Genomic DNA, 27,546 nt, shown 5'->3' on the forward strand with positions numbered 1-27,546 from the left:
TGAGGGTGGGTAAGTCAGTGTCAAGTGTATTGGTGTCATCTGTGCTCCAATTTCCTTTATTCTTGCCAGTGCCACCCTTGCTTCTAGTTGGTCTGTTCCTGCTGCTCTGCTGTTCATGTGCTGGGGGCTAGCATTGAGGGCACGGGTGCATTATACGCTGGTACCAGAGGTGTGTGGTCTTGGGAAGGGGCTGCTACTGTTTGCCTGAAAGGTAAGGCCATCATTGTCGCCGCCCACTCCTTCCCTCGCTCTTGTGCTATGGCTGCAAAGTCTGCCCACAACTAGTTAGTGGGTGACGCCTGTGCTGGTAATGCTGCTATTGTGCTGGGACCTGTAAAGAAGTGTCAGTCAGTGGGTCTGACAGAATTTGTTTGTTTGTTCTAATCCCGTTTGCTCCCTAAAACAACACTTGGTCAGTCTAACATGCTAGCGTACGGCATTTGCACTGTGGCAGCCTGTAGGTTAATGCCGCCCATACTGTGCAACCACCCAATCATAGAGTGTTATAAGTAATACGATTTTCCTTGTATGTTCTTTTGTATTGACCAAGGGCAAATGTTCCTGAGGGTAAAATGCTACAGTCGACCCTTGGAATATTCAACGCTACTTACTTACTATTATCCTTGTGTCCGTCTGCCACCTGACTATCATCTCCACTTTTGGATGATGCACTCCTGCAGCACAAAGTTAATTGGTGGTGTTAAATCAACTGAAAGTAGTATGTGGTTGGTGATGTCAATCGTAGTCTTTTTATGTGCCACATCCCCAACACTTTCATATCTTAGATGATATCTTAATCTGCTATGGGAAAAAGTCATACATTCACAATTGCTTGAAAGACGTGTCCCTTAATCCATTGTACCTAATGCGAACGGTTAACAGTGCTTACACGCTCTAAAATGATCTCTTCAGACGCTATATGGAACATGTTGCAAAAATTCTAATTGCAATCCCTGGTTTCAACCAGTGTATACACTGAACGTTCAGTGAACCTCTAGTAACCTACTAGTTGCTCGTTCTTCTTGCTTCTGGTTCTGGTGTACCTTAGTTTGGTCTACCCTCGCTCCCGTGCCTGTGGGTAACAACAAATGCACATGAATCCCTGCTCCTTTACCTGCTAAAGCGGCAGAGTGACGTTCCTCCCCTTGACAAAGAGGGGTTATTTTAAACTCTGCCCTCTTCCCATGACGATGCCTGCCCTACTGGAAGTTGAGGGGCTTGGGAGAACCAGTGTAAAAAGTAAGAGGGGACTTTAGTCTGGGGGTCACCACTAAGGTGCACATCCTCGTATTGTTCTGCTTGCAGACGAACTGGGATGCTTACAAAACGTGTGTGCCGAAACAGCTACCCACGGCCCATCACGGCGAACACCCTGTGAAACCAGCCCTAATGCGACAAGCCCACACAGACCAAGAAGAATCCTGTCCCACGACTACACACTCAACCCGAGAAGATGGAGTAATGAGGCTCAAGCCTTGGTATCCAAAAATCACAGCTGATCTATAAGCAAGAAGAAGACAGACTGGGTGCACCATCCTGCCCCAATTAGTTCATCACTATAACACTGTCCGTGATTCAGGTGCAACGACCATTGCGCAAATGGGGCTTCAGTATCCATCAAACCATCACACCTCCCCAGCCCTGTTCTGGCATATGTTGATTTGACTTCGCTCATCTACAGAGCCGTCGGCAGGCAGGACGCGATGTGGATCATAAATGGTGCTTGTCAGTGTTAACCAAGGCCCAACAATTACTTATGCAAAGCATTTCATTGTGAGCAACTCTGCATTTTCTTATGCGTTTTTTTTTAGGCAATTGAAACAGTGATGGTATGTTGGCACTTAAATGTTAGGGGAGTGCTTGGAAGAGTGAGAGGGAATTGGATACAACTTTCTTTAGTTTCAGACGTGAAGGGAAGGGAATTTTCACCAGAAGAGTCTCACTAGAATGTTTATAGGAGTTGCATGCTCTCAACACCACATTTGGTCATGAACATCCACATAAAGAAAGTGACTCACAAATAGTTACTTTTTAAAGCTCAGTTTATATGCAAGAGGTCTACTAGTTTAAAATGAAAATTCCAATTTTAGCAAGACTATGATTTAAATGGGATTAGCATCCTGGCTGAGTCGTCGGGCAGCCTCGCGGCCCGCCAAAGCTTGGAATGGAGACTTTACATCATTGTAAGGCCTGTGTTCCGAGGCTCCTTTGAAGTGGGCAGTCACCATCATCACTGCTAGGACAGCAGGTAAATGCTGGCCACACTTCCCTGCTACCGCCTCACCCTGCCCTAATTTCCACACCCCTCACCCCACTTACCTGTAGCTTCCTTGTCCATCGCCGGCGCCAGGAACACTGAGTGTTCATACTTCTTCCCTGCCGCGTTAATGGCCGCAATTTCCATGACAGCCATCTTGGTTTCTAGTTTTTTTAAAGTTGAGAAACGGCAAAAGCACCCTTTTCTCAAGTTTAAAAAACGAATATTAACATCCTGATGAAACATCCCAGGATGCTAATAGGAATACACTCCTCCAGACGGGGGCATTATCCTGTCTGGTAAGGCCCCTTGGCTAACGTTAAAGGATTTGCTACCCCGCCCATCAGGGTTTATTGCTTAATTATTCTACAATGCTGCTGAATATACACAATGAACTAGCAGCTGATAAATCCAACCACAAGCTACATCTTAACTACAGCATTAATGTGCTGGCAAGTACCAATAAAAATGTGCATTTTGTCCTTCAATCCGATCATGTTCAAAGGAAGTGTCAGTGGCCTGATGTGCTTCAAATTTCAGAATTTGCTGCAAACTTGACACTAGTTCCCATAAAAATGCCTTGGTGGCAAATGTCCCCACCCAAGTAAGTGTGCCCCTCCCCCACAGTCTCTAAAGTTAGTGAATCGCAAATCATCTGAAGGTTAGAACCCCCTAACCCTGCACCCCTGCCATGAGCCCTTACCTGACAATCTGGACCTCTCAGCAGTGACAGAAAAATGTAACTGACACAAGTCTAGTGTGGCTGAGAAGAAGTGGAGGGCATTGGGTGCATTCTCTGACAAACTGGCCTTCCGCCTGCTCCAAAGGCAATACAGACTCTCCGTCCTGTCAAAGTAGAGGCCCCCCATCCAAGCCTGCGTCTCTCCAGCCTCCAACAACACGGCCAAACTCTTTAAAATCTGCAAAGAGCTGGCCAATCCTTTTGCAGTTGCCGCCTCTCCTGTTCCCTCACAGACCCTCTGTATGGCTCTGGATTCTCAGTTCACCACTAAAACTCAGGACATTCTGTTCTCTCTCTCCCTCTTCCGCTCTTGGCCCCCCTTCGGCCACCTCTCACTCTCCTGCTTCTTTATCCTATTTCTCTCCGACTACACCTGATAATGTTTCTAGACAAGTCCGATATATGAAAGATCTGTCCAAACAGGTGCTCCCCCGCTCCTCCAGAACCATCAAGGACCACATTGACACCCTTGCTCTAGCCATGGCCGATTTCTGCAATCACTCTTTTGCCACTGGAGCTTCTCCTCTGTCCTCAACCACTCCCTCCTTCAAAAGCCTTCTGCCGATCCTACCAGTCTGGCAAACTATCACTCCTTTCCTGGACAAACTCCTGAAAAAGTTGGCCATCTCCCATCTTACTCTCTACTGCAAATCTGTTGGTTGGCTCCATGACCATCAGTCTGGCTTCAGAGCAGCCAGAGGCACAGAAACTGCTCTCCTGAACACCTGTGAAGATCTGCTCGCTAATCTCGACTCAAGCCTTCCTTCTGTCCTCATCCTCCTTGACCTTTCCTCTGCTTTTGACATGGTCAATCACACCATCATGATCAACTAATTCCATGAGAACCTGAGCATCACGGCTCAGGCTCTGGAGTGATTCACCTCTTTCCCCCCGGACTGACCCTCCAAGGTCCAATTGGGTCCTTTCTCTCCACATGTGGTGTGACCCAGGGCTCAAACCTCTCACCCTGGCTCTTCAATGTGGTCCTGGCCCCTTTGGTCCACCTGATTTCCACCTTCTCCTCTAACTTTCAGTGCTATGCGGATGACACGCTGCTCTCTTTCAGGCTCTCCTCAGCCTCCTCTCCTCTCGCTCATTCCTGACTGTCTATCCACAATTCAGGATAGGTGTGCTGTTGCGGTTTATTACACGGTCACACCAAACTCGGGGAATTACTCCCCTACCCCCCAATCAAGGTGGCGCACAACAAACCACTCTTCCTTTGTTAAGGTTCCGTTTGGTAATTCCTCCAACCCGTCTCGCACACATTCCCAACAAATACCTGCTGCCACAATGGACTAGGAACCAGGCTGGTGTGTAGTAAGAATATAAATTTATTTCAACCAAATTTGACAGACAGACAAACATCAGCCACCAATGCTGTGGCAACACAAGAACAAAAATGACTTCTGTAAGTGCACCAACACAAAGCTAAGACTGAGATATGCAGTCACAATTTCCTGCAGCTTTTTAAAAAAATTACCCACCAATACAGAAAAAGAGCAATTCAAGACACGCAGTGATTGCTGATTTGGTTACAATACTTTTTTCTCCCAGCAACCCCCACCCTCCAAACCTCAATTAGAGGTGACCCCTCTGAATTGAAGGCAAGTGGCAGAGAGTGGAAACACAATGGGAAAATCGTTTTGGGATTCTGATAAAATGCACTCTTTGGAAAAAGAGATTCAAGGGGAAAAATCCTTTTTCACTTACTACCACAGATGCAATATGCGGGAAAGAAAAGCAATGTGAACATTTGTTTTTCCACGCCTGAAAAGAACAGGCAGAGATTTATGGTTTGGGTCAGAGTACAATGGGAATAAAGGGTCAATTTTGTTTTCCCACCACACGTGTAAGGAAATACAAGGCTTCACACTTCTGATTTAAAATGAAGGGGATAAATGGGGAATTTCGTTTTGCACCCTCCCTTGGAAACAGGGTTTTGGGATTCATTCTTTTGGCAGACCTTTGTTTATACTGGCTCAAAACACACTGGTAGGAGCTTGTTAGTGTTGAATGCTAACAAAACACATCCTGAGATTTCTATTGGGGAATTCATTGATTTGCTTTAATTAAATATGCTAAGGATCTACACAGACAAACAGGGTATTTTTCTGTGGGGAAATGACTAAAACAATGCTTCAGAAAAAATGCAGGGCCTATACAATCTATGACTTTGGGATCGTTTTACTTATAAGAGAGGCCTTGTAATGGGCATCAGAACAGCAGGGCACCTCTGGGAAAGCAAGGGTGTCAGTCAAGGATAGTCCCCTCCTCCAAGGGGTCCCAGTCAGCTTCTATGTCTCCTGGTCCCTGTCTCCGATGCAAGATTTGGGGCCTCTTTGCTTGGGTGTTTTTCACAAGAGTTCAGCAGCAGGTTACCTCCCAGGATAAGTGGAAAAAGCCCTGTTCTAATGCAAACTGGCCTACTTGTAGGGCAAATGACATCACAAACTTGTCATGATTGCCGCAAAAGGGATTGGTTGTTTTTCTCTACCCACCTGCCCCCTGTGTGCTAATAGGACCAGGAGATGAGGGGTGTGAGTTAGGAAGGCTGTGGGAGGAGAAATCTGTCATATCCCAAACTGACATGTGGGCTTGGCCTTTTCAGACTCAGAAAATGTATCAACATGGCAAGTAGTCTAAATTTCTAATCTTTCCATATATAGATATATTTTTACAAACTACATGTTAAGGCAAATCAGATGATGCTAATCTGAAGTGGGCACGTCCTTCCTATGCAGAGATACGTTTTTTCTTCATTTACTCAGGAGCCGTATCAGTGAAAAATATGACACTTCATAGCTCCAATGTTAATGTTGTCCTTCACCCTCCCACAAATGTTCACATCTCTCGAAATCAAGGGAAGGGCCAAATCAAATTTTCATTAATAACTTCTGTTTTGTTTATCACACAAAAATATTTGCAAGATTTGTCCTTGGCCTCAAGCCCAGGGACTGTTTCTCCAGCCCTGAAATCTCCCCATTGGCTCCCAGTGTCTGCAAGGATCAAGTTCAAGAGCCTCTGCATCATCCACAAGGTTTTCTGGGGCCGGAGCCCGCACTACATCCAACACTCTCTTCCAAAACACCTTCCTTCTCGAGCCCTTCGCTCAGCCATCTCCTCCGGGATCAGACGCTTCTCCAGGCAGAGAGTGGGGGCAAATCTCTCTCCTCTGCAGGTTCCTCCCTCTGGAATGGCGTCCCTGCCCTTCTCAAACTTGAGCCGGACCACCTGAAGATCCCATAGCATCTCAAGACCTTCTTTTTTGCCTTTGCTTTCTCCCTCTCCCCTGCTGACCTACCGGTCTGCTGCGCTGACTGGATGCCTGGCTACCCTGAGTCTCTCCCTGGGTACCAGGCTCCTCCATGACCAGCTGCCCCTGCACTACCACGCACTTAGGGGCTGTAACTCTAACCCTACATTCCGAAGCCTCCTTGCACTTACCCAGGGCCACGCTGCCTGGCTGTATGTACTCGGAGCAATGCTACACTGATTGCACTTCCCCCTGCCCCCCTCTACTTTGCGTTATCGCCCGTGCACAAACTGAATTACATAAGGCCTAGTAAGACCGGTTTGTTTTGTCTTCCCTCCATTATCTTGTTGCACCTAGAAACACATGTGTGCAGGCGTGTTATAAATGGCTCATCGTATCTTGTATGAACTTAACGCACTTGACTGCCACAACCTACTAACACGTTTTACTTTTAGATCAATGTACTTGTTTTCTTCCATGTTTTCTAATGCATGCGTTCTAAATCTGAACATTTTATATTTCAGCTTTGGTAAGCAGTCTGGAGGCAAAAGAGGCTGTGAATGCATTGTGCTGGAGCCTTCGGAAATGATTGTGGTAAGTGCTTCTCATGTGATGGTTCATTTTCTAAGACACTGTTGCAATTTGTCTTGAGACTTCCCCTTTTGCTTTTCCATTTGTTTTATATGTTGCTTGCGTGAGCCATATCCATGCAGCACCATAGGCAAAGTCTACCACCTCTGACAAAGAAATTGTACATTAGTGACCAACATGTCAAAATGCTTTCTTGACCTGTAGTAATATGGACTGGGGAATTTCTTTGTTGTACCTTGCCGACTGCCAGATGCAGCAACAGTAAGGTTACCAAATATAGGTTTAGGTATCCTCGATCGAGTTGGCGCAGCAAGCTAGACCTTCTATCATGAAGGGCATTGGAAGAGACTAGACTCACTCCCGACTATTTTTTTAAACAGGCCAAATAATACATTTCAAAGTATGTTTTTCAAGTTTTACAGAATTCGATTAGGACAGTCGCATCCTTTTAAAAAATATTTCCAACCACACAAGCACAGAATCCTTCCTGATATGCATGTTCAAAAGAAACATGGAAAAGCCACAGATAATTAGCAAGCACTGGCAAAGCCAACAGTTGTGGTGTTTGTAGGTGTTCATTGCATTTAGTGGGAAAGGAATGAGAAATGACTGACCGTACTGAAGAAAGAATGGCATTTGGGATGACCGCAACGGGGGAAAGGAAGGAATTACGGTACTGGGTGTTTTAGGAATGAGAGCATGGGATTGAAGGTAAAGAATGACAGCAAAATGGGGTGGGGGGATGAAATGCAATGACAACGGGGAAATTACAGCAGTAAGAACATCGTGGGAAATGAAGGCATGACAGCAATCGGGGACGACGACGAAGGAATACAACAATTCAGTAGATGGATGGCAGGAGCATTATACAATATTTTCATTATGGCTGTGCCTACAATATATGCCAGCACTGCCACTAATCGATTTTAAATACAAAAAAGACTGCCTTCTAGGAGAAAGTTTGCAAGTATTTTTAAGAAAAGGTAAATTCCCAGATGTATTAAATGAAATATGCTTCTGATAGATTTACAAGAACCCATATGGTGACACCACATAGCAGTATTTATTCAGCAAACTTTAAAAAGTGCATGTTCTATTTTGGAAAACAAATACTCTCCCTGCTGACCTATGCAAACACACACCATTTCTACCACAACAAGGCACTACAATTCATGCTAACGTACCAAAATGAGTTAAAAAAAGAAACACACGTACGTTTGGAATGCAAAAACACAACTGCAGGAATAATTTGTAAACTACTTCTTACTTGGCATGTTAATTCATCTGCATTACGATGGCTCTTTGCTTTTCCACACCATTTGACCCAAATGATTCCAAAGCTGGCGATTTAGGTTTGATTTTTCGGTATGAACTTTGAATCGCCATGCTGCTTACATATGAGTGAGACCGCTACTGTCCAGTCTTCCACAGTGGAAAAACATTTTTTGTCCTCCTTTGGGATGTGGCATAACCTAGATACAGTTATATCTGAAATAAAGCACAATAAAACCACTAATTAGTGTATGGCCTCCATTTTAATATTTTGAAGACCATTTAAACCAAACGGACACTTGAGCAGCTGTCTTCAAAAGTATTAGCTGGGATTCTGCTTATGTTCTGCCTTTTCTATGTTGCTGTATTGTTTCCTCAGTGGAGTGAGGAACCTTTTGAGGTGGTCCTTTTTGTGTTAGGAAACCTGGTTATACATTTTTTGTACAGTTTTAAATTAGGTTCTATCTGCCTGCAAGGATATCCACCTATAAATCATAGGAAAAAGAAATACAGACTTATGTTTCGACTACGTAAGCTCCTAATTTGATAGGCTCACCTATTCTTTCATCTAGTCAAATTAGGCATATGTGTGCTTGGTCTGAGTTGCTCTTGAAAAGCAGAGGGCATACTGTTATGTTGTCTGTTTGAAAAGAAGCAAAATAAGAGGTAATGGCTGGAAGGTTTAAAATTATTCTTAACCTCTGTTGTTGCTCTGGGCAACCGTCTAGGCCATCGTTCTTCAGCCTGCTAAGCCATTACAGAAAGAGGGAAAGGCCTTATGCAAGTCGGGCCTTGTCCCATCCCAAAAGGGGCAGTCAAACCTGAACTCCTTGGTCACATCACTTCTGCATGATACCACGGGCAACCCCCAGACATATTTCGGCTTCATTTGGTGTCATCAGTGAGTTGTAGCTTGGCTCTCTAGGCCCAACAGGCTCAGGACCCACATCCGGGCACACCCGTTCCACTAGCGTGACTCTAGGGTGCAAAAGAGGCGTTTGCTTAAAGGTTTAGAATTCATCCTAACCTCTACCATTTGGGCAACTCTCCATACCATTGTTCTTCAGCCTGCCAACCCATTACACAGAACCAAACTACACCTCACTGATATGCCCAATAAGCTCAGAACATGTCTGGGATTGCTTGTGGGCTCGTGCAGAAAGGATGTAGCCAAGCAGTAGGGGCTGGACTGCCCCTTTTTAGTTTAGTTTCTTTATTTGTACCGCGTACCGAACCCTCAGGTACCTGGGCGCTTAAAGCTTATACAGAGGTTACAGACAGTTTAGACAACAACAGCAGAAATAAGGACTGGTCGACCATAGTTACATGGGGGTCGACAGATGAGAGGATCAGTTACAATACCATATGCCTGAATATCGTGACATGCCTGCTAAAGGTAGAACCATTCTTTTAGCCTTTTATTCAGTTGGCTTAATCATAGATAAAGTTGAACTCAGCTGCCACTGTAAAGCACATGTTCACGATTCCCTTGTTCACAATACATGCTAGAACCACAGTAAAGCATGTTCCCATGCTGTTTGTGCCCAAATATATACTACCATCCCCATTGTAAACGACTCGGGATGGTCCCACAAAATAGGCCAGCAGAGCCATTGTAAAACGGGTTCAAGAGGCCTGTGTCTCCGATGTAGGCCTTCGTTGCCCTACCGAACATTTTCTCATGCTGTCTGTGCCCACATATATGCCAGTGTTGCCACAGAAAATCTCTTTTGTGATGTGTTCTCAGTAAATGGCTGTTTGCTACTGTAAACATTCATAATGCCAATCTGGCCCCTTGCCAAACACTCATCCCCAAAACATTCACACATGTGCACACTCATTCAAACTCTCACACACACATTTCATCCACAACCCACTTAAACAAAATGTTACCTTTTCTTTAGAATCTTGTTTTAACTTTTCAATTTGGTTATGGCTCGCAGTCTCCTCTCTCCTTTCTCCCTCACATATAGACGCAACCATACCAGAAGGCAGACAGGCGGCTTTGGCTATGATGTGGGTTCCAGACTGGGGTGGCTGGTGAAGTGTTGCGTCAGCGTCTGGTGGCTCTCTTCCCTTCTTATGACATGGGGTTTTGTGAAGGACCTCTTGCAGCGGCTGCTCTCGTAATTAATATGAACCCGAATGCATGGGAAATGCAGTGAAAACAAAAAAGTATGGCAGAATCCAAGGTCAACATCTTATAATGGTATTCATCCTATTGCCAATGTGCAGAGTGGTGAGATGGAGGATACAGCTGCTTACTATGACAGGACAGGCGGCACTGAAATTCTGAAGAGCTTTGGCTGTCTATATACATGTGGAGAGAAGGGGCAGGGGGCAACAACAAGGGGCGAGTGAGCACAATTTGGCCGGCCCAGCTTGGAAAACACAGGAATATAAGGTGAAACTCCCGATTGTCAACAATATTATATTATATATATATATATATATATATATATATATATATATATAGATATCCTTGTTGGATATTATGATGGTACTTTTTTGCCACAGTAGAAAACGTAGGTATTTGATGTATAGTACCCGACTGATAAAGTTGGTCGAACCCTGCCGATGGGTCAAGCAGGAGGAGGAGACGGACACGTTTCCCCATATCTCCGAACTCATCCATCTGATTTTTTAAAGTCCAGTAGTGCTGATTCGGTCCCATGGCCTGGGCGGAATCCGGACTGGCGCATTCCCAAGATGTGGTTTGTTTCTAGTGTAAGGAATGCATGGTGGCAATAGTAAGACGGACACAAGTGACCACAATTCAAGGGTGTTTATTAACTTTCGGAAAGGTTGGGATAAATGCTTATCTAATCTGCAGATGGGAGCAAGCTACTACCATCAAATAACGCAGTCCTACTGGAGGCTTGTAAAATAAAAGGGCCTATACTAAAAAAAAAAAAAAAATTGCTAATCCTTACAACTAATTTACAAATAATGTGGGGTAATGTTCATGAAAAAGAAAAGTGTTCACAAAATGATATGTCGGGATGCTCGGGCTGTTGGCCTCCCTTCCACACGTCACTCAAACAAAGCATGCACTCTGGCCTCTGGGGCACTAGGATGCAGTTAAATTTTCACAGTTCAAGACCTTCTGTATTCAAGTCTCTTTAGTTCTTCCAAGTTTCTTGAGTCAGAGGGCCTGCTGCACAAAACAATAAAGAAACATTCTTTCCCCTTCAGTGTTTCGCATGTACACACTTCGGGTGTTCACCCTGGATCCCGCTCAGCCGGGCTCGGATGCCACTCAATTAGTCTCCCTCAGCCGGGCTCAATCCTATGGCAATGTACTTTAAATGATCAAAGACTTTCGAATGTGCACAGGATTTAACTTGACCCGCTGCATGACAACTTTGATCTCAATCTTCCTTTTTAATTCACTCAGCATCAGCTGGATACCAAACGGAGACTTTCGAATGAGCTCCCAAAGTCCAATTACTCTTAATTTCCAATTACATTTGCGTCGCACATCGCCAACGCCTCACCCACTGTTCTCTTTATACAAAGTTGCTGCTTGCAACCTTGATTCAAAACCCAAGCTGGTTACGTATCAGTCTGTCAGACTCGCCGGCTGTGCTGTCTTTTCTGACGTCACTTTGTTGTAGAAGCCAAGGACAGTAACACAGCTGCAATCGCTCCTCCCGCCTGGGTTATCGACACAGCAGAGCCCCGGGTACCTCCGACACACTGCACAGGTTTGATCAGCCTTGGTTCCTGGTCTTCGGTTTCTTACTTTCCAAGGTTCATGAAAGTAACGTTCTTTATTAGAGTTCCAGCATACTTCCCTGCTTGTGACCCTCTCTGGTCTCGCCGTCTTTCTCCTTGTATTAAACTGCCATCTGGGAACTGCTGTCTCTTCGTGTGTTTTGTGCTTGCGTGCTCCGCCTTTTATCCATGTGGAGAAGTGTGATGGAAGTCAGGTGTGTGTAATGATCCGTAATTGCATGACCTTGCCTGACCATGGTGTTGGGACATGTCAGGTATACAGCTCTGGTGTTAGCCCATTGTTGCTCACGGTGGGCTGTTTGTGAGTAAGTCTTTGTGTCATGAAAGGGGGTGGGGGAGAATGAGGGGTTGAGTTCCCAAGTATCCTACCAGCTAAGATGGGGAAAATATGTCCTAAGGAAGGGAATATCGCGTCTCACCCTTCGGTGTCCGACTTCCACTCCCTGAAGACCCCTTATCCAGGTGATCCTCCGGCACTGGTCCACCCACAGGAACTGGATCCAAAAACGATGGCCATGTCCTGGCCACCTGGATAACAGATCCCCGGGGACTAGCGGGTGAGACACCTTCAGGTTTCTCACACTAGGTAATGCTGGATTGGCAGGTAAGCTGCTCTATCAATGATATTCAGTAAGAATGGGACAGTGGTGATTGGTCGGTAGTTGTTGGAAGCTGCTGGGTATAGGGAGTTGTTTTTTTGTAGCGAGTAGCGGGAGAACCCAGGCTTCCTTGAGGCTGGAAGGCACAATGCCTGTGGCAAAGGAGGCATTGATGAAGGTAGTGAGAAGTAGTGCTATGGCTTCAGAGCAGTCCTTGATGATGGGTGCTGGGCATACATCACGTTTGCACCTGGATGGTTTAAAGCTTTTCTGCATGGATAGGACTTCAGGGTCTGTGACCGCTTTAAAGCTAAACTGTGGGAAGGTTGGGGAAGTGGAGGTGACAGTGGGGTGTGGCTGGGGTTGTAGGGTGGCTAGTTTGGTGTGGAATTTTGTGTGTAGTGTGTCGATTTTTTGAGCATGGCTGATTGGATGTTGGTGCACCAGGCTTCATCTTTGGTGATGGGGGTGAGGCGGTTGGGATTTCGAGCTCTCTGAGAATAGTGAAGATTTCTCTGGAATCTTTTTGCGTTGGCTATTCTCGTGTTGGAGGTGGATTAGCTAGGTCTCTAGGGCATTAGTAAGGCAAGAAACAATATTGGCAGCATAATCATGTATCTGTTACGCTCACCTGGCTCCCACAGAGGCGTCGATCTGAACTTGAGAGCTGCGGTCTCCACCAATGTGACGCGTAGGGCCGAGATGACGGACTGGACTGGCCCACCTAGCTTCGTTTGCTTGGCCCGTAGGAATATCCTTCTGCAAATGGAGAAAGGGAATTAACCACCCGTGGAGTCGAGTGTAAATTCCTCCCACCCCCGCTGTTCTCCCCACAGATCACCTTTGATGTCCCCTCCTATAGTCTCACCTGATGGTTTGAAAAGATGAGCTCTCCATCCTGCATTGAGCGCAGGGGCGCGTTGATAACCAGTTGCTTCACTGGCTCGAAGGAATCGGTGAGTTACAGAACAATAATGACTCCAAAAAATATGTAGTTCGTAAGAGTTCACATGTCTGACTTTCACTCTTGTCCGATTCCTTGCAGTTTGCAGCTTGACCCCAGCGAAGAGTTCCTCGTGGTAGCTGACAAAGTTCAGGTAAGGATTTGGCTTATCCTACACAGTTCAATAAAATAAGGCCAGAATGTAAGCTGCCTGTTCCCTTATTCAGGTGTGGCGAGAAAATATGAAGTTCGAGGAATTATGCCTCCGGCGGTAAAATTAGGTAAGTCTATTGCGGTGAGAAGAGTTCCCCTTATTGTCCCGTTGTCACACCTTTTCGCCCTTTTGTTCCCCTTAGGGGGCTGGGGTGCGGCGAGGATGCAATGGAGACTGCGCCGACCCGTGAAGAGGAATAGTACCCCCGGCGGTAATCAGGTAAGTCTATGGGGGTAGTTACTATTGCCTCTGTTTATTTCCTTGGCTAACCTTTGCTGTTCTTGTGTTCCCCTTAGTTGCCAGAATGCGGCGGAACGTACAGAAGGATGCAGTGGATCGTGAGGATGCTCCGAGGGCCGGTGAGTTCAGCGCGGCGCTGCAGCAGGCAAGGCGGTGCGCGTAAATGCTTCTTTCTTCCTGTTCGAAGGTGCAGTGGATCCGGAATCCAGGTAAGGATCGAAGGTTTGCTCTTATTCTAACCTTTCTCCTTCTGTTCCTCCCTTTTTCTAGGAGCTACAGACTCGAGGCGGGCGTGGCAGAAGACTGGATGCAGGCTTGCAGACACGGTGAGCGTTACGCTGCTGGGTGCAGAATAACGCGAAGCGTGTGCTGCTCTTCGGGCGTGGTTTAAATAGCCTCCAAAGTAGTCCCAGGTGAGTATTCTTCCCCAGCCCCACCCGAGTAAAAAATAGTCCCTAGGTAAAAAAGTCCCTTCCAAGGCTCATTTGGCTTGGAGCTCTGCAGCATGGTCTGCACCAGGTAAGTTTACTCTAAGAGCCTGGCGCCTATGGCGCCAGGACTCGCTCTTCATATGAGCCTGGCGCCATAGGTGCCAGGACCGCACCCAAACAGCCCCTAACAGGGGCTTTTGGGCTTGCTCAAGACAACTTGATGCCTGCTTCCGGGGTTGCTGGGCCTGGTCTGGTTCCCCGGGGGTAGGCATCATGACAGTATCCTAGCTCAGTGTAGGGTCTTTGTATGGCATGGAGCATTAGTTGAAGCGCTGGCATGCATCATAACAGTAGTTAAGGCATTAGCATGGTATGATACAGTATTGGCTTGTAGCATAACAGTAGTTTGGGCACAGCCACAGCATGACACAGTATTGGCAGCATTAGGGGGAGACATGGAGGGTCTTGGCGCTGTTGTGTGGTAAGATGCAGTAGCAGCAGCGTTAGGTGGTAGCATCAAGTTTGCATCAGGATTGGATTTGTTGGCAGAGAGAAAGTCATGGTAATCTATTTTGGATGCCGAGGATCCGATGAAAGTGGCACTCGCATATTTTCTTATTCCATTGGTGAGCTGTACTGGCAGGTGACCCTGGCTTTGCTGTGTGCTTCACGGTCCTGGATCTGAGAGGAGATGGCATTGATGGTGCACGTTCTCAGGAGGCATTGCCGGAGGAGAGCGACCGTGGGTGGGATCAGATTAGAAGGCTACAAGTTCTTTGCAGGATGTACAAGTTTCTTCGGTGCGTGCTGCATGCACTGTTGTCAGGCAGTGCAGGGCGCATTCTTGTTATGGCTTTGGCTTATGGGGCAAGGAGATGTTGAGGTGGTGATGTGGGTACAGCCTTTTTTGGCGCATGTTGGACAGAGTGGCCGATGGCCTGTGCGTAGCGTGAGCCAGCGATGAGAGAGTGCAGAGAGGTTTTGGGAGGAGGCAGATCGGCAGGGTGCTCAAGGTGTTTCGGTGTTGGGGGTGGTATGCAGGTTATGCTGCGATCGTGCAGCAAGGGTCATGATGCATAGAATGGAGACGGGCAGGGTTGGAATGGAGCATCTTTTAAGCCAACCGGGGACCGGATGCAGGGGGTGAAGGTTTGAGCCTCTGTTTTGTACCGAACATAGGAGCATGAGAAAAGTTGTTGGGCTTGGGAGAGGTATGTTTTGGGCGCAAGAATTTGGAGGTAGTCGGGGGGGGGGGGGAGGGAAAGGGGGCGGAGGGTCAGCTGTGGATTAGTTCATGCCAATTGTACCTGGACTGTTTGATTTGGCTTAACTTCAAGAGTGGGTGGGGCTCGGTGGGTCTGCACGATATTGATGCGGCAGAGAGCCCAGATGGCCTTAAATACTGGCCTTGATTTCATTTTGACAGTGGCGGTGGCCATCTTGAAGTTTCCGCTTCGTGGTTCTTATCAATGGTCTAACAAAAGGAACCTAAATGTGCATTTGGCCAAATATATTGAAAAGGCTTCACTTTATTTGACTGTTACAAAATAATTAAAGTGGTGGTCTCTTAATAGTGTTATCATAATACAGGTAATTCCTTGAGTTGCAGGGAATGAGGACTTCAACAACTACCTTGTTAGCCCAAATGTTGCAGTAGCTCTAGTTGTGGACTGGGTCTGGGGATGTTTAAACAGTCAACAGAGGGCTTCAAATCAGGCCAGGCACAAGCATTGTGGGTGCAACATGCAACGTGTGTGATGTTACTGGCATATTTATGGAGGCGAAAATGCTGTCCTACCTTTCTTCAGGTACCTAAGATGTCGGTCCTGGTCCTTTCCACCTCAGTCTTGTTGACTATGTTCTTTTTTGGTAACTGTCTTTCAGTCCATAAGACTTTGTGATTTAAGTTTTTAAAGTTTTGCAAGAGGCAGGTGTCTGTCTTGGTTGCACATCAGCAACGCATGTGGTTCATTGGTATGGATACTCCAATGCTATGAGGGTTCTCCTCCACAATATCCTTCCCCCAACAGACACTAGACCTTTAAACCCTGCTCACATCTGTCTAACACACCAAGACCGGCCCACAGTGCAAGTACCATGTACTATATCCTTTGTAGGCAGCAGTGCTTTCTTCTCTTATGAATGGGATGGCTCTGTTGTGTTCCTGATGCTCATTGATGGAGGAAGACTGTCGCCTGAAGTCTTGGCACTCGGAGATCACCATCCACATATGCATTTCGATTTGTAGACGCAACATGATTTGTTATCCTCGCTGCTATCGTGCAATTATGCTCCTATGCCAACCTGCTTTGGAAACCCTTACATAAACCTATGACTCCTGTTCAATGAAACGTCCCAAGACGGTCTAGCAGCAGGTTACTATGTTTGTGGTCCATAAAAGTGGCAGATGAGAGCCACATAGTTTCCCATGTTCCAGCGTCTCCACTAGCGCCACACAGAGGATGTGGGGTGGCTGTTGCAAGGAAGCAGAAGCAGCACAGGACAACGCAATCAATGACTATTCCTCTTTGAATTTGAAGAGGCAGAGCTACCCGGACCAATTACCAAAGTACATTTGGATGAACCCCACACCTGAAGCACCCAAGCAGCGTTTGACCCATATTTATCGTTCACTATTCCAAAGTTGTTAAATGTGTTGTCTCTGAACTACGTCTCACCACTGCCATCTGTAATCTATCCTCGTACCGCTTGAATACTCTTACGCCTTTTACAAAGTTCTTTATCCCTTCTTTTTTTTAGTCGTGCATCTTGTCTTTAGGCACCATAATCAATTGTGTATGCTGCTATCTGGATGATCCCATTCTTCTTTTCCTGGAACACTTGACCTCCACTATTAACATCCAGAGGGCAAGGTTCAGTTCTTCGTCCTCCCCTCTTCACATTCAACTCTTCTCTCAAAGAACTAGTCACCTCTTTTAGCTTCTCATGTCATCTATTTTACAATGGTTCTCAAATATTCTATTTTCCCCTTCTTCAACCGTGGGCCGTTCTCCTGCATCATTAACTGCCTCTCTGCTTCTTATCATTGGATGGCAGCGTGTTGCCTGATTCACATCGCCTCCAAAAATGAAGTGATATATTTCGGCCAAAGCAATGCCACGCTCTTCCACCGCCCTCTACTTCTGTCCTCTCATTCTGACCTACATATGCCTCACAATCACTTCAGCCCTTGATTGCTTTTGAAAAATCACCTTCCCATCTATCAAAAGACTCATTGCTACCCTGGCACTAAGAAGGTTAGATCACTGCTGAACCTTCTCATGGGTCTCATGCTCTACTCCTTTTCTCTTAAAAAGGTGTTGAACTCTTCTACTTGTGCCCTCCACCAACTCTGCACACAACCTACATGCAGGGTGGATATTCGATATTGTGTCCTTTTGCCGATGCCTGTTTTTCCGACAGGTGTTTTGCCACAGGACTTTTGCTGAAAATGTCTATCGACGTTTTGGTTGGGGGGCGGTGCGAAAGGGTAAATAAATGGTTGGTGGGGGAAGGGAAATAAAAAGAATACATTTAATGAAAGGGGTTTGGGTGGGAGGAGCACCTTCCAAAATAAATTGAAAAAAATGTTCGATGAACATTTTCTGCAAAACAGGGGGTCAGCGAAATGCCATGGAACCGGATATTCATGCAAGCGTCAAGTTGAGACAATTTTTACACCTAACATAGCCCCCTTTCATCCTGTGCTACCCTCCCCCTTTTGCTCCTTCACGTTTCTGGCTCCCTCATCAATGGAACTCCATTTCCAGGACACCCTTAAGTATTACATTTTCTCTGAGGAGGCAGCTCGAGAGTCTGTTTGCTACCAATCGCCCCCACACTCGCAATAATTCGGACCACTGTCACATATGTAAATTCTGTAAGCAGTGATTGCTTAAGATGTATTTAATCTGTCATGTACTTTCCCCATGTGCTATTTCCGGCTCCTTTCACACCACCATCCGGTTTCCTGCGTAAAGTACTATATTATTGCGACTGCTCCAGCTAATAAAAGGCCCTTTGTACAGTGATTTTATTTGAATACATATAAAATACAAAATCTAGCCGGGACACGCAACATTCTGGAGGATGCCATCAGGAGGCAGGCGATGACTTCATTGAGTAAACTGCTGCACCAAAAGGTGACGGAAAACATCTTTGACATGAGGTCATCCTGGGTTGATCTGTTGTCCTCCATCCAGAAGATGGTCCTCATCCTGTCCCAGGGCTTTTACCCTCGTAGTATTTCTTGGGATAAATTCATTATTATCCTGTATATTAATTTCCACATGTTCCTGTCATTCCTATGTTCCTGCAGCATTTAAGAAGGTATGCAGTTGCCACAACCCGTGCTGGGCTGAACTATGCAGGAAGGGCAACGGGTTCCAAGCTTATAGGTCTGAATTGTCATTTATCGAGACTTTCTTTATTGGGGGTGAGGGATTCTTCTATCCCAGTTATGAGTGGCTAATACTTAATTACCAACCCAGTGTCTGAAACAAACCTTCATTTATAAATTCATTTCCATTCAAAGTTGAGCGAAGACAGAATAACTATGAGAATAACTAGAGAGTGAAATTTGTAAACAAAAGCATACAGACAATTGTTTTTCAGAGTCTGATACTCATAGTGCAGTCCACTCTCAAGCCACTACAGGCTAATCCGACAAATGCGCCCAAACATCGCCCTGTACACTCAGGTTACACCCTCTCAGCAAGTGTGGCTTGAAATGTGTCCCCAAATCCTGGAGAAAACTAATAAATGGGGCCCATATGTTCATGAATATAGTATATTTGTTGCTCTTCTAAATCAGCAAACTCTCCTGCCAAAACAGGAGATAATACAACTTAACAGTAGATGTATGCAAATGATACAGAAGTTGCTCCTTTCTTGCCACCTGTTCTTACTGGGACTTCTCCATTAACCAGTTCGATCCCCACAACATTGTTTTACACGGCATCACCACTTAATTCCAGTTCGTCTGCAAGGATTGTAGCAAAATGTAGGAAAAAGATGAAACTTTTTCAATAAGAAAAACATCAAAAATGTAGGGCTTCATCAAGGTTTGGGCAGAACGGTAAACATGCAGCGTAACGCTATTACTGCTGAATTACCGCTCCGCCCAATCCTGCATTTGGGCGGAAAGTTGGGAGATTCACCTCTATCTTCGAGCTTGAGGTAAATCTGCGGACTTTCTGCCCATTTTCAGTACTTTTACTGCAGCGCAATTTGCACCATGGTAAATGCCCCATAGAGTCCTATCAACGCTGAATAAAATGGGGTTTTACACAAATAAAATGGGGATTTACACCCTTTCCGCAACTCTGGATCTGGCGCTAATAACGCTGGACCGAGTTGCGGTAACGCTATTTGCAACTTGTGATGACCCCCTTAGACTTTGACCCAATTTTGAAAGGACAAAGGATGAGTGACTTCTTTGAAGTCGTAAATCCACGTTGCACAATTCAGATTTGACCACCGAAAATGGTAATGTATCAGAATCTGCATAGTTAGTAAAAGAGACAAGTCAAGACACTACTAAATGGTCAGCATGTCGAGGTTCTTTGTCAATTACGCCTTCCCTTTTGGTAGGTCATTTAGTGCAATCCTCTTCAAAGTTTTTTAATTGATACTCCTCTCCCATGCATAATCCACCCACAGCTACAACTCGTATTCCAGCGAACCATCCCAATTTGGGCAGAAGCTAAACAGCATAATGAGCTTTTTAGGACTATTATACAATTTCTGGAATCAAGGGTCCCAAATGTAAATCTGGGAAAGTGCCTCATAGGATCAAGGTATATAAACCCCAACTCGATGGTAGAGGACTAACTCTCCATGCTAATCCAGGAAATTGAAGCGTCTGAGGTGACTCCTATACCTGTTGAGACTATAGAACAGGTCACTAGAGGAAATTCTCTGAGCACTCGGTACAACTGATTTCCCCACCTCTAGTACAACAAGCGCTGAACATTGCTACAAGCAAAAAGGCTAAGACAAAAACTAAAAATGGGGAAAAAAGCTAGATTAAATCGTAAAGCCGATCAAAGGTTTTTAAGGACTTTAACCGGCCCATCCTGACCCAAAACAAATGATCCAGAAAAGAATTAGAGTGTATAACAAAAAAACAAAGAAAAAGAGAGTAAGGCCTGTCTTTGAATGCTAAACGAATGACAACTTTACTGAAAGATCAGGAGGCCCCTCTGATTGAGATTATGAAAGCTCAAATTAATGATTCAAACCAAGAACTCTACCAAGAAGAGAATCCTGATACTTGTGGTTTTAGAGAGGATAATATTTCACAGGATCAGCCCCCAGGCACATTTACGCAAAAGTGACTGGTGAGTCAAACTGATGCCTGTGATCAACAGAAAGAAGGCAGTAACAATATTAATAGGGGTAGCAATGAACTTGGCAAATTGCAAATCAACAGGACAGGCTGCTCCTTGAATGTATGCTTCCCGAAAGCCACAGACCTCTGCTTAACAGGACTAACGTGATAGCACTTTTTAACAGTGGTGGAAGTGGCCGGGAGCGGTTGGGAGAGGTGCTTCTCTACTTTTTTACTGTTCCTATACTTTTTATTTTATTTTAAAAAGAAACCGTTCTGGAATGGTTTTGTTTTAAAAGTGTAGGAAGAAGTTGAAACTTGCACTTTCAGTGCAGTGCACTGTGTATTCCCTTAAAAAGCAGGCACGTTTGTCTGTGGGTTTGTATTGTGCGGGTAGTAGGTGTGGTGATGGGGTTTGTGGGAAGCAGGGGCAGGCCAGTAGGGAATATAGTCCCACTACTTCTTTTTGCACACTTAGACCACTGCTTTTTAATGAGATTCCTAAGCTGAGACTACTAACCCCTGAAGATGTTGCATTAGTCCAATCTTTGGAGGATACCGCCCAACTTTGTGGCTTTGTATATTGTATCAAGAATTATTAGAGAAATGGTACTCTGAGGCCAAAGAATTTAGAACGATGGCATATCTCATCGCTTTTTCGCGACACAAAATCACATATAATTTGGATCAGCCCTTTTCTGGTAGATTCCAGTCTGCACAGCCCTTTGAAGACTTGACTATTACTTGTAAAAAAAAATGTGCTGTCAGATGGAAAGTCTAATAATACTCCTGTGGACTGCCAGGAGTTTTAGGAAGATCATCTTCTACCTCGCAGATGCCTTTAGCTCTGTTTCTGAAATAAAGATTATTTCACGGAACTCCAGAGGACATTGTAATCTTTTAGCTAATGATATACAATGCAATGACCTGAAAAACTCTTTTGTAATCCTACTCCAGGAAACACGGCCTACTTTTCCTGTATTTTTAGATGATTGTCATGATTCCTGCCCCAGCCCTCTGAGATATCAGGCTGGGGCCAGGCCACAATCACCTATATGGCCCCTAAGGGCCTCTCCATCCTCCCAGAGACCCACTTGGAGTCAGACATGGCGCCTGCGGTGCCAGGCTCACATACAGCCCTAAGATTCACTTGGCATTGGACTTGTAGTGCATTGTGGGCAAGATGGATGGCCCCACATAATCCAGTTCCTTGAACTGAATATGCAGTCTAGCCTTTTGGGTGTGGTTCAACCCAGGGATACCTGGGATACTTGAAGGCTATTTAAATCACGCCCCGGCCGAGAAACACGCTTTGCGTTTCTCTCCACCTGCAGCGTGACACTCGCCGTGCTCGGATCGGTTACCTGAAGGCATCCTGAACAGCATTAATAATAAACTTACCTTGAAGAGCATCCAGCTTTCATCCATCGCTCCTCCAATCCTTTGGGCAGCTACGGCGGTGTCATCTCCATCTCGGCACGCCGCATCCTAGGGAAGGATAAACGAACAGAAGAAAAGACATTAGTAAGCAATCTGTACATTGTAGCTTACGCAAAAACTGTAAGAAGAGTCAAACGCTTACCTGAACTTAAGCCGCTCGGGGTAACTTCAGCTCCGGAGCATCCCATCGACCTGCAAGGGGAAAAGACATTCCAGGTTAGCACGGAAAGCATTAGGAGGCACCGCACATCGCGCTTACTCACTGCACCTCATCCTCTCAGCTGGCAGCCACGCTGGGATATTGCGGCACCTGAAAGCGACACAGAGGCGAACGTTAGTTAATACAAGGAAGAGCGGGCAGCATCGCGCTCTCACTCACTGTTAGTGCTTGGCTCATCTCGGCAGCACGACACCATCTCTGACCCCCCCCCCCCCCTCCAACACCTAAGGAAGGAAAGACACATTAGAAGAGACAAGAGTCAAAAGAACTGTTCATAAGACTCATTCTACTTACCGGTCGGGCTGAAGTTACGGCAAGCCCAGTCTGTCGGGCCCACGCCAGTGAAGCAACTAGGCAGCATCAAGCCTGCATCAGTCGACGCACCCCTTCACCGAAGGCAGGACGGAGAGCATGCTACACAAGAAAACAAGGTGAGGAGTGGACAAAGGGGAAGGTTTGGTCCCCAGGGAAGAAGGGGTCAAGCAAGCAGAGACAATAGAGTTAAACCCTGGCCATCCTGTGTTTCAGGCCCAGTCTCCAGTCGAACAGATTCCAAGGAAGGGTTCAAGGTCAAAGGAGGTCCAAACATGCTGAGTGGCGTCCCCGTGGATACCAGGTGAGCGTTACAATGGTTTTAGCATTACTGTTCAACCTGTCGATTGAAAGGCTGCCGTTCCGGTGGACTTTTGACTGCAGTAAACATTTCTCAGGATGTCTCTGGGTAGGACTCACTCGTCAAAGTATGGTTTGCTAGCCAAAGAATTCCATTTTGTAGAGAATTTGAATTATTTTCATCTTTTAATTATTGTCTACTGGAATCCGATAAAGAGTGAGCTGGCTTTGTTTCTAGGAGAAACAGCTGAAGTCCTTGAAACTTCACCAATTGAATATGAGGGTGGTCATGTTTTATTAGCTGTGGAACTAAATTCGGGATGCTGCAAGTTTGAAGTGGAGAATATTGATGATTTATATTGGGATGGAGCAATGCAAGCACCCCTACACTGAATAGGTAAATGAAGGGCCTCAGAAAAGTAAGATGCACTGGCATAGAACTACACAGCCTAGGCCTCAGCAGTCCGAATTCAAAGAACTTTCCCAGCAGGGGCTAAGTGATCCAAGCTCGCTTCTCATAGAATAGGAATGACATAATGGAACAGGTTGCTTGACAATCCAAATTGGTGTAGGTATGTCACATTATAATGCTACAAGAAACATGGGCAGTCGATGCACCCCACCTTCAGGGGTACCAGACGTTCCCTATTCCAGCTACCAAGGGGGACAGGGGGCATACTAGCAGCGGCCTTTTGGTCTGAGTTGATATCACTCTAGGTTGGAGGATTGAGCCCAGCCCCACAGGCTCAGTGGACCTGCAAGCACTGCTGCTCCAGATGGATGCCAATGATCAATCTATTTGTATTTATTGAATTTTATATAGCGCTTTTAGCCAAAGCATTTTACATAGAACAACAAGTAATACTTTAAAAAGCAAAATGAATTCTTTACATGAATCATACAGAACAATTTACATGAACCATTCAGAGATATAAACTTGTGCAAGACAGGACAGTGGTCAAGATCAGGAGAAAACTGTCAGGCAGGTGAGTGGAGTAGGTGGGATTTTAGAGAAGTGCGGAAGGAGGAGTAAGAGGTGATGTAGCAGAGAGGGAGATGGAGATGGAGAAGGTTCCAGTGAAGTGGTGCAAGAAGCTGGAAGGAACGGAAACGGGATTGTGCACAAGGCACAGGTGGGACAGTGTGTAGGAAGTGATCAGCAAAGCGGAGAGGGCGAGAAGGAGAATAGGAGAGGAGGGAGGGGAGCAGACGTGCGCTTGCCCAGCTTCCTTCAGGGTGCCGCTCAGAAGACTTTTAGCAGCGCACACAGACAATTATCACCTATTCAAAAATATTTAATGAGGCACAAGCCACAGCAATTAATTGAAATTAGCTTTCTCTTAAAATAAGCAACTAATCTTGATATTCTGCTAATTTGCATTACACTACTATGCCAGGGTGACCGTAAACACCTAAAATCCCTAACAGCAAAATACACACAAGAGGTAAAAAATGAATATGAAAAACTGGCTCCACGAACAGAAGAATCTAACCGAGATATGCCTGCACACAATAACCAAATAATGTTCCCTCTTCACCCATGACTCCTAAGCTTGATTCTACCACACTTTGACCTTATGACTCCAACTTCTGCCCCAGAACATATTAAGATAGTACCGGACAACCTTGACTCCTCCTCATCTTGGCTCTGCAAAAGGTTAGCAGATGTGTACCTACATCCACTTGTTTTATGTTTCCTGTAAAATGAATAATATGAATAATGTTCACGTGCCAGAATTTCTGTTACTCATTGCGCCTTACCAAAAGCGTCACCCACACAATACAATCAAACTACCAGCTAAAATATTGGATACTGACTGTAAGTAAGCAGGCTACCTGGATGTGTAACCTTATCCCATACTTCTTCTTCTTCTTAGTACAGACATCACGCAAGTGCTTTGAAGCGGCCCCCTTGCAAGTTAACGTGTTATAAAACTAAAATATTAATTTGCCCTGTAAGGATTTTTTGAAGACAAATGTGATGCTCAGGATCTCCAACTTTAGCATTACTAACATTACCCTATAAGTGTATAGCAACACTGCAATATCATTTACTTTGCCTACACAGGATAATGGGTATGGACTATGCCTGGGATTACTTGTCCATAGTATCAGGGCACTGGATATTCAGACAGGAGAATAGAATGCCTTCCTTTGGGCATAGACCGTCACACATTATATGGTAACTCGCTGCTATGCAAAACAGTTTCACTGAGAACTGTGTAATCCTACACAATGATATAAGAAAGGGGTATGTTGCAAACAATCCTGTATGCACTGCAAAAGAATTGCGTACATGCGGAGTCATGACATTCTTAAAATGCACATAATATGTTGAGTATTAAATGTGCCTTCCTTGCAAAGTATTGTGAGTCCTCCCCCCTCAGCATCAGAATGGCTTCGTTTTGGACCTTTAGAGCCAAATTAAAGAGCTGGCTCTTCGATAAGAAACACTAACCGTCCGCTAACACGCTTTCAATAATTTTGTGCCTGCTCAATCTCTCTGTATGTATCTCTGTAATACTAGACTAACTTTCTTACATGTACTGTTTCAACCTCCGACCTGTCTGTAACCATCGGTCAACCTGCTCTTATTGTTATTGTGTTGTTGTAAATTCTTCTATATGCCTGTTACACTTAATCAAGTTCTAGCGCCCAGTTACCTCCGGGTTCGGTGCACGTTACAAATAAACTAAACTAAACTGGGTCTGCAATATCCCAGTGAGTGTTTACTGCTACAATCCCTCACTTTTTACAGTGGTCTATCAACTAGTATTGGAGGCAAGCACAGGGGCCGGGGAAGGGTATGGGTGGAAGAGCACAGGTCATCACTCCTTGGGGGTGATGAACAAAGCAGCACATTTCAAAAACCAAGTCAGACGTTTCGGCAGTATACTGAAGGAAATGTGTTGCTTGTTTGCTAAAGAATAGTTAATTCTAGTACCTGTCCAGACAACAGCACCTTTGTTTTCTTTCTATGCTCAGCTGATGGGGGCTTTTCAATATAACCATGTGCTCTGTATCGTCTCTAGCATCTCCCTGCATCTTATTTAACTCCTAACAAAGAATTACAGAAGAGGGATCCATAGTTACAGTAGAAGGTACTCAATATGTTGCATCTCTTGAAATTTGATGCCATTAACTTAAAAGACACATATATGTGATTTTCTTACACAGAGATTCACAATCAACCTCAATAAAGCTTGTGTTTAATTTGTCTAGGCTCTGGTGTGGAAGGGTGACCAAAACTGTAGACTATATTATGTTCCCTGTCATTTTACTTTCTATGTCGGGGTTAAAAGCAAGGCTCTAATCAGATTTTGCTCCCTACTTGGAGTCAAATGATTTTTCAGGGAGTAAAAAAGTAATTTGCTTTGCCACTAGGGATATTTTCTGCTTATTAAAAGATGTTCTTCCCCTTAAAATTCCTGTTGAGATCAGGCATTCATATTATTAGAGTTCCTTCCTATGCCACTGCTCTGCTGCTGGTCACTAATTCGGAAAAATATCAGCAGAGCTTTGTGGGTTGAAGCAACAAAATGTTCATTGTTTCTCGTTTTTGTTGGGCACATTTTCATTTTTAGGGAGTAAAAATTGATGGTGTATATGTCTCTTAGCTGTAAGGATGGTGTTATCACTACCCAAAGGTCAACGTTATGTGGATAGTATGCAGAGGCACAGAAATATTTAATCATCTTATTCTGAGGTGCAGTTATTCTGATGCAATCATCATCCTTACACAAATTATTAGATGCATGTTCTCCTGGCCCTTGAATTACTTCATTAAAGTGTCACTTGAACTCCTAGAAGCATGTTTTTGACACATTGCTTTTAATTGACACTAATCCATCGGCAAATGTTGTATTCTATCTGAATTTCTTGACAGCCACATCCGTTTGACAAGAGATATTTGTTTTTTGTAGTACACGAGTGATTTTCCAGTGGCATAAAACCTTTGCAAGGTACTGTGGCAGATGTTGAAGTCTTGGACTGGTTGAGTTTTCTGTTTAATCACATATGACCTATTCTATTTTAGCCTATGTGTTTGGAAAAAGTGTAAGATTTGTCAAGAATTGCAGTGGCTGGGAAGGGGAAATTCCTTTCCAAACTCTCTTCTGCGACGGTAGTTCACTAAATACGCATGCTCACAAAGTGGCTTACCTCATTAGTCAGTTGCGCACATGAAAAATAATGTGCGTACAACAGCAAACCAGTTCCGCACATAGAGAAATATAATTAGAGGGAACATTGGAGGGGAGGCAGAGGGCGCATGTCCATAAAGAGATTTGAAGACAAGACAGAGCAAGTTGTATTTGAGTTGAGAGTGAAAGGAGAGCCAACCTAGTGAGGTAAGGGATGAAGTGATAGAGTCCTGGAGGGAGAAAGGACAGAGGGAATGGATGGCCGAATGGTAGATGGATTTGAGAGGGGCTAGATGTGAGGAAGGGAGGCCAAAGAGGAGAACAGAGCAGTAGAAAAGTCGATAGAAGATTAAAGAAGATATTATAAGTTTAGTGGCGTGGAAGGTGAGGAAGGGACAAATTGTGCGTATGTTGTATAGGTGGAAGTGACAGGCAAGGGAGGTAAGGGAGATGGGGCGAGTAAAGGAGAGTCCATCTACAAGGAGGTTAGGAGTAAAGGAAAGTCTATCTACAATAGA

The 27,546-nt window shown here is 45.0% G+C and overlaps 1 protein-coding gene and 1 long non-coding RNA gene across 7 annotated transcripts in view; one reads left to right on the top strand and one right to left on the bottom strand.

The window, feature by feature from the left end:
• Nucleotides 1-27,546, top strand: part of RAPGEF6 (Rap guanine nucleotide exchange factor 6) — a 1,719,096-nt gene that overhangs the window by 593,573 nt on the left and 1,097,977 nt on the right. For all 6 annotated transcript variants that reach the window (XM_069652531.1, XM_069652536.1, XM_069652533.1 and 3 more), the window contains exon 5: nucleotides 6,780-6,849. In XM_069652531.1, the coding sequence (XP_069508632.1) occupies nucleotides 6,780-6,849 (70 nt within the window). The remainder of the gene's footprint in view (nucleotides 1-6,779; nucleotides 6,850-27,546) is intronic.
• The window catches only part of LOC138581310 (uncharacterized), a 519,684-nt gene that overhangs the window by 175,956 nt on the left and 316,182 nt on the right, over nucleotides 1-27,546 (bottom strand). Inside the window, exon 3 of the long non-coding RNA XR_011304516.1 lies at nucleotides 8,114-8,334. This is a non-coding gene — a long non-coding RNA (uncharacterized lncRNA). The remainder of the gene's footprint in view (nucleotides 1-8,113; nucleotides 8,335-27,546) is intronic.

Source organism: Ambystoma mexicanum, chromosome 3p, assembly GCF_040938575.1.
Source record: "Ambystoma mexicanum isolate Mex_15411 chromosome 3p, UKY_AmexF1_1, whole genome shotgun sequence".
Lineage (NCBI taxonomy): Eukaryota > Metazoa > Chordata > Amphibia > Caudata > Ambystomatidae > Ambystoma > Ambystoma mexicanum.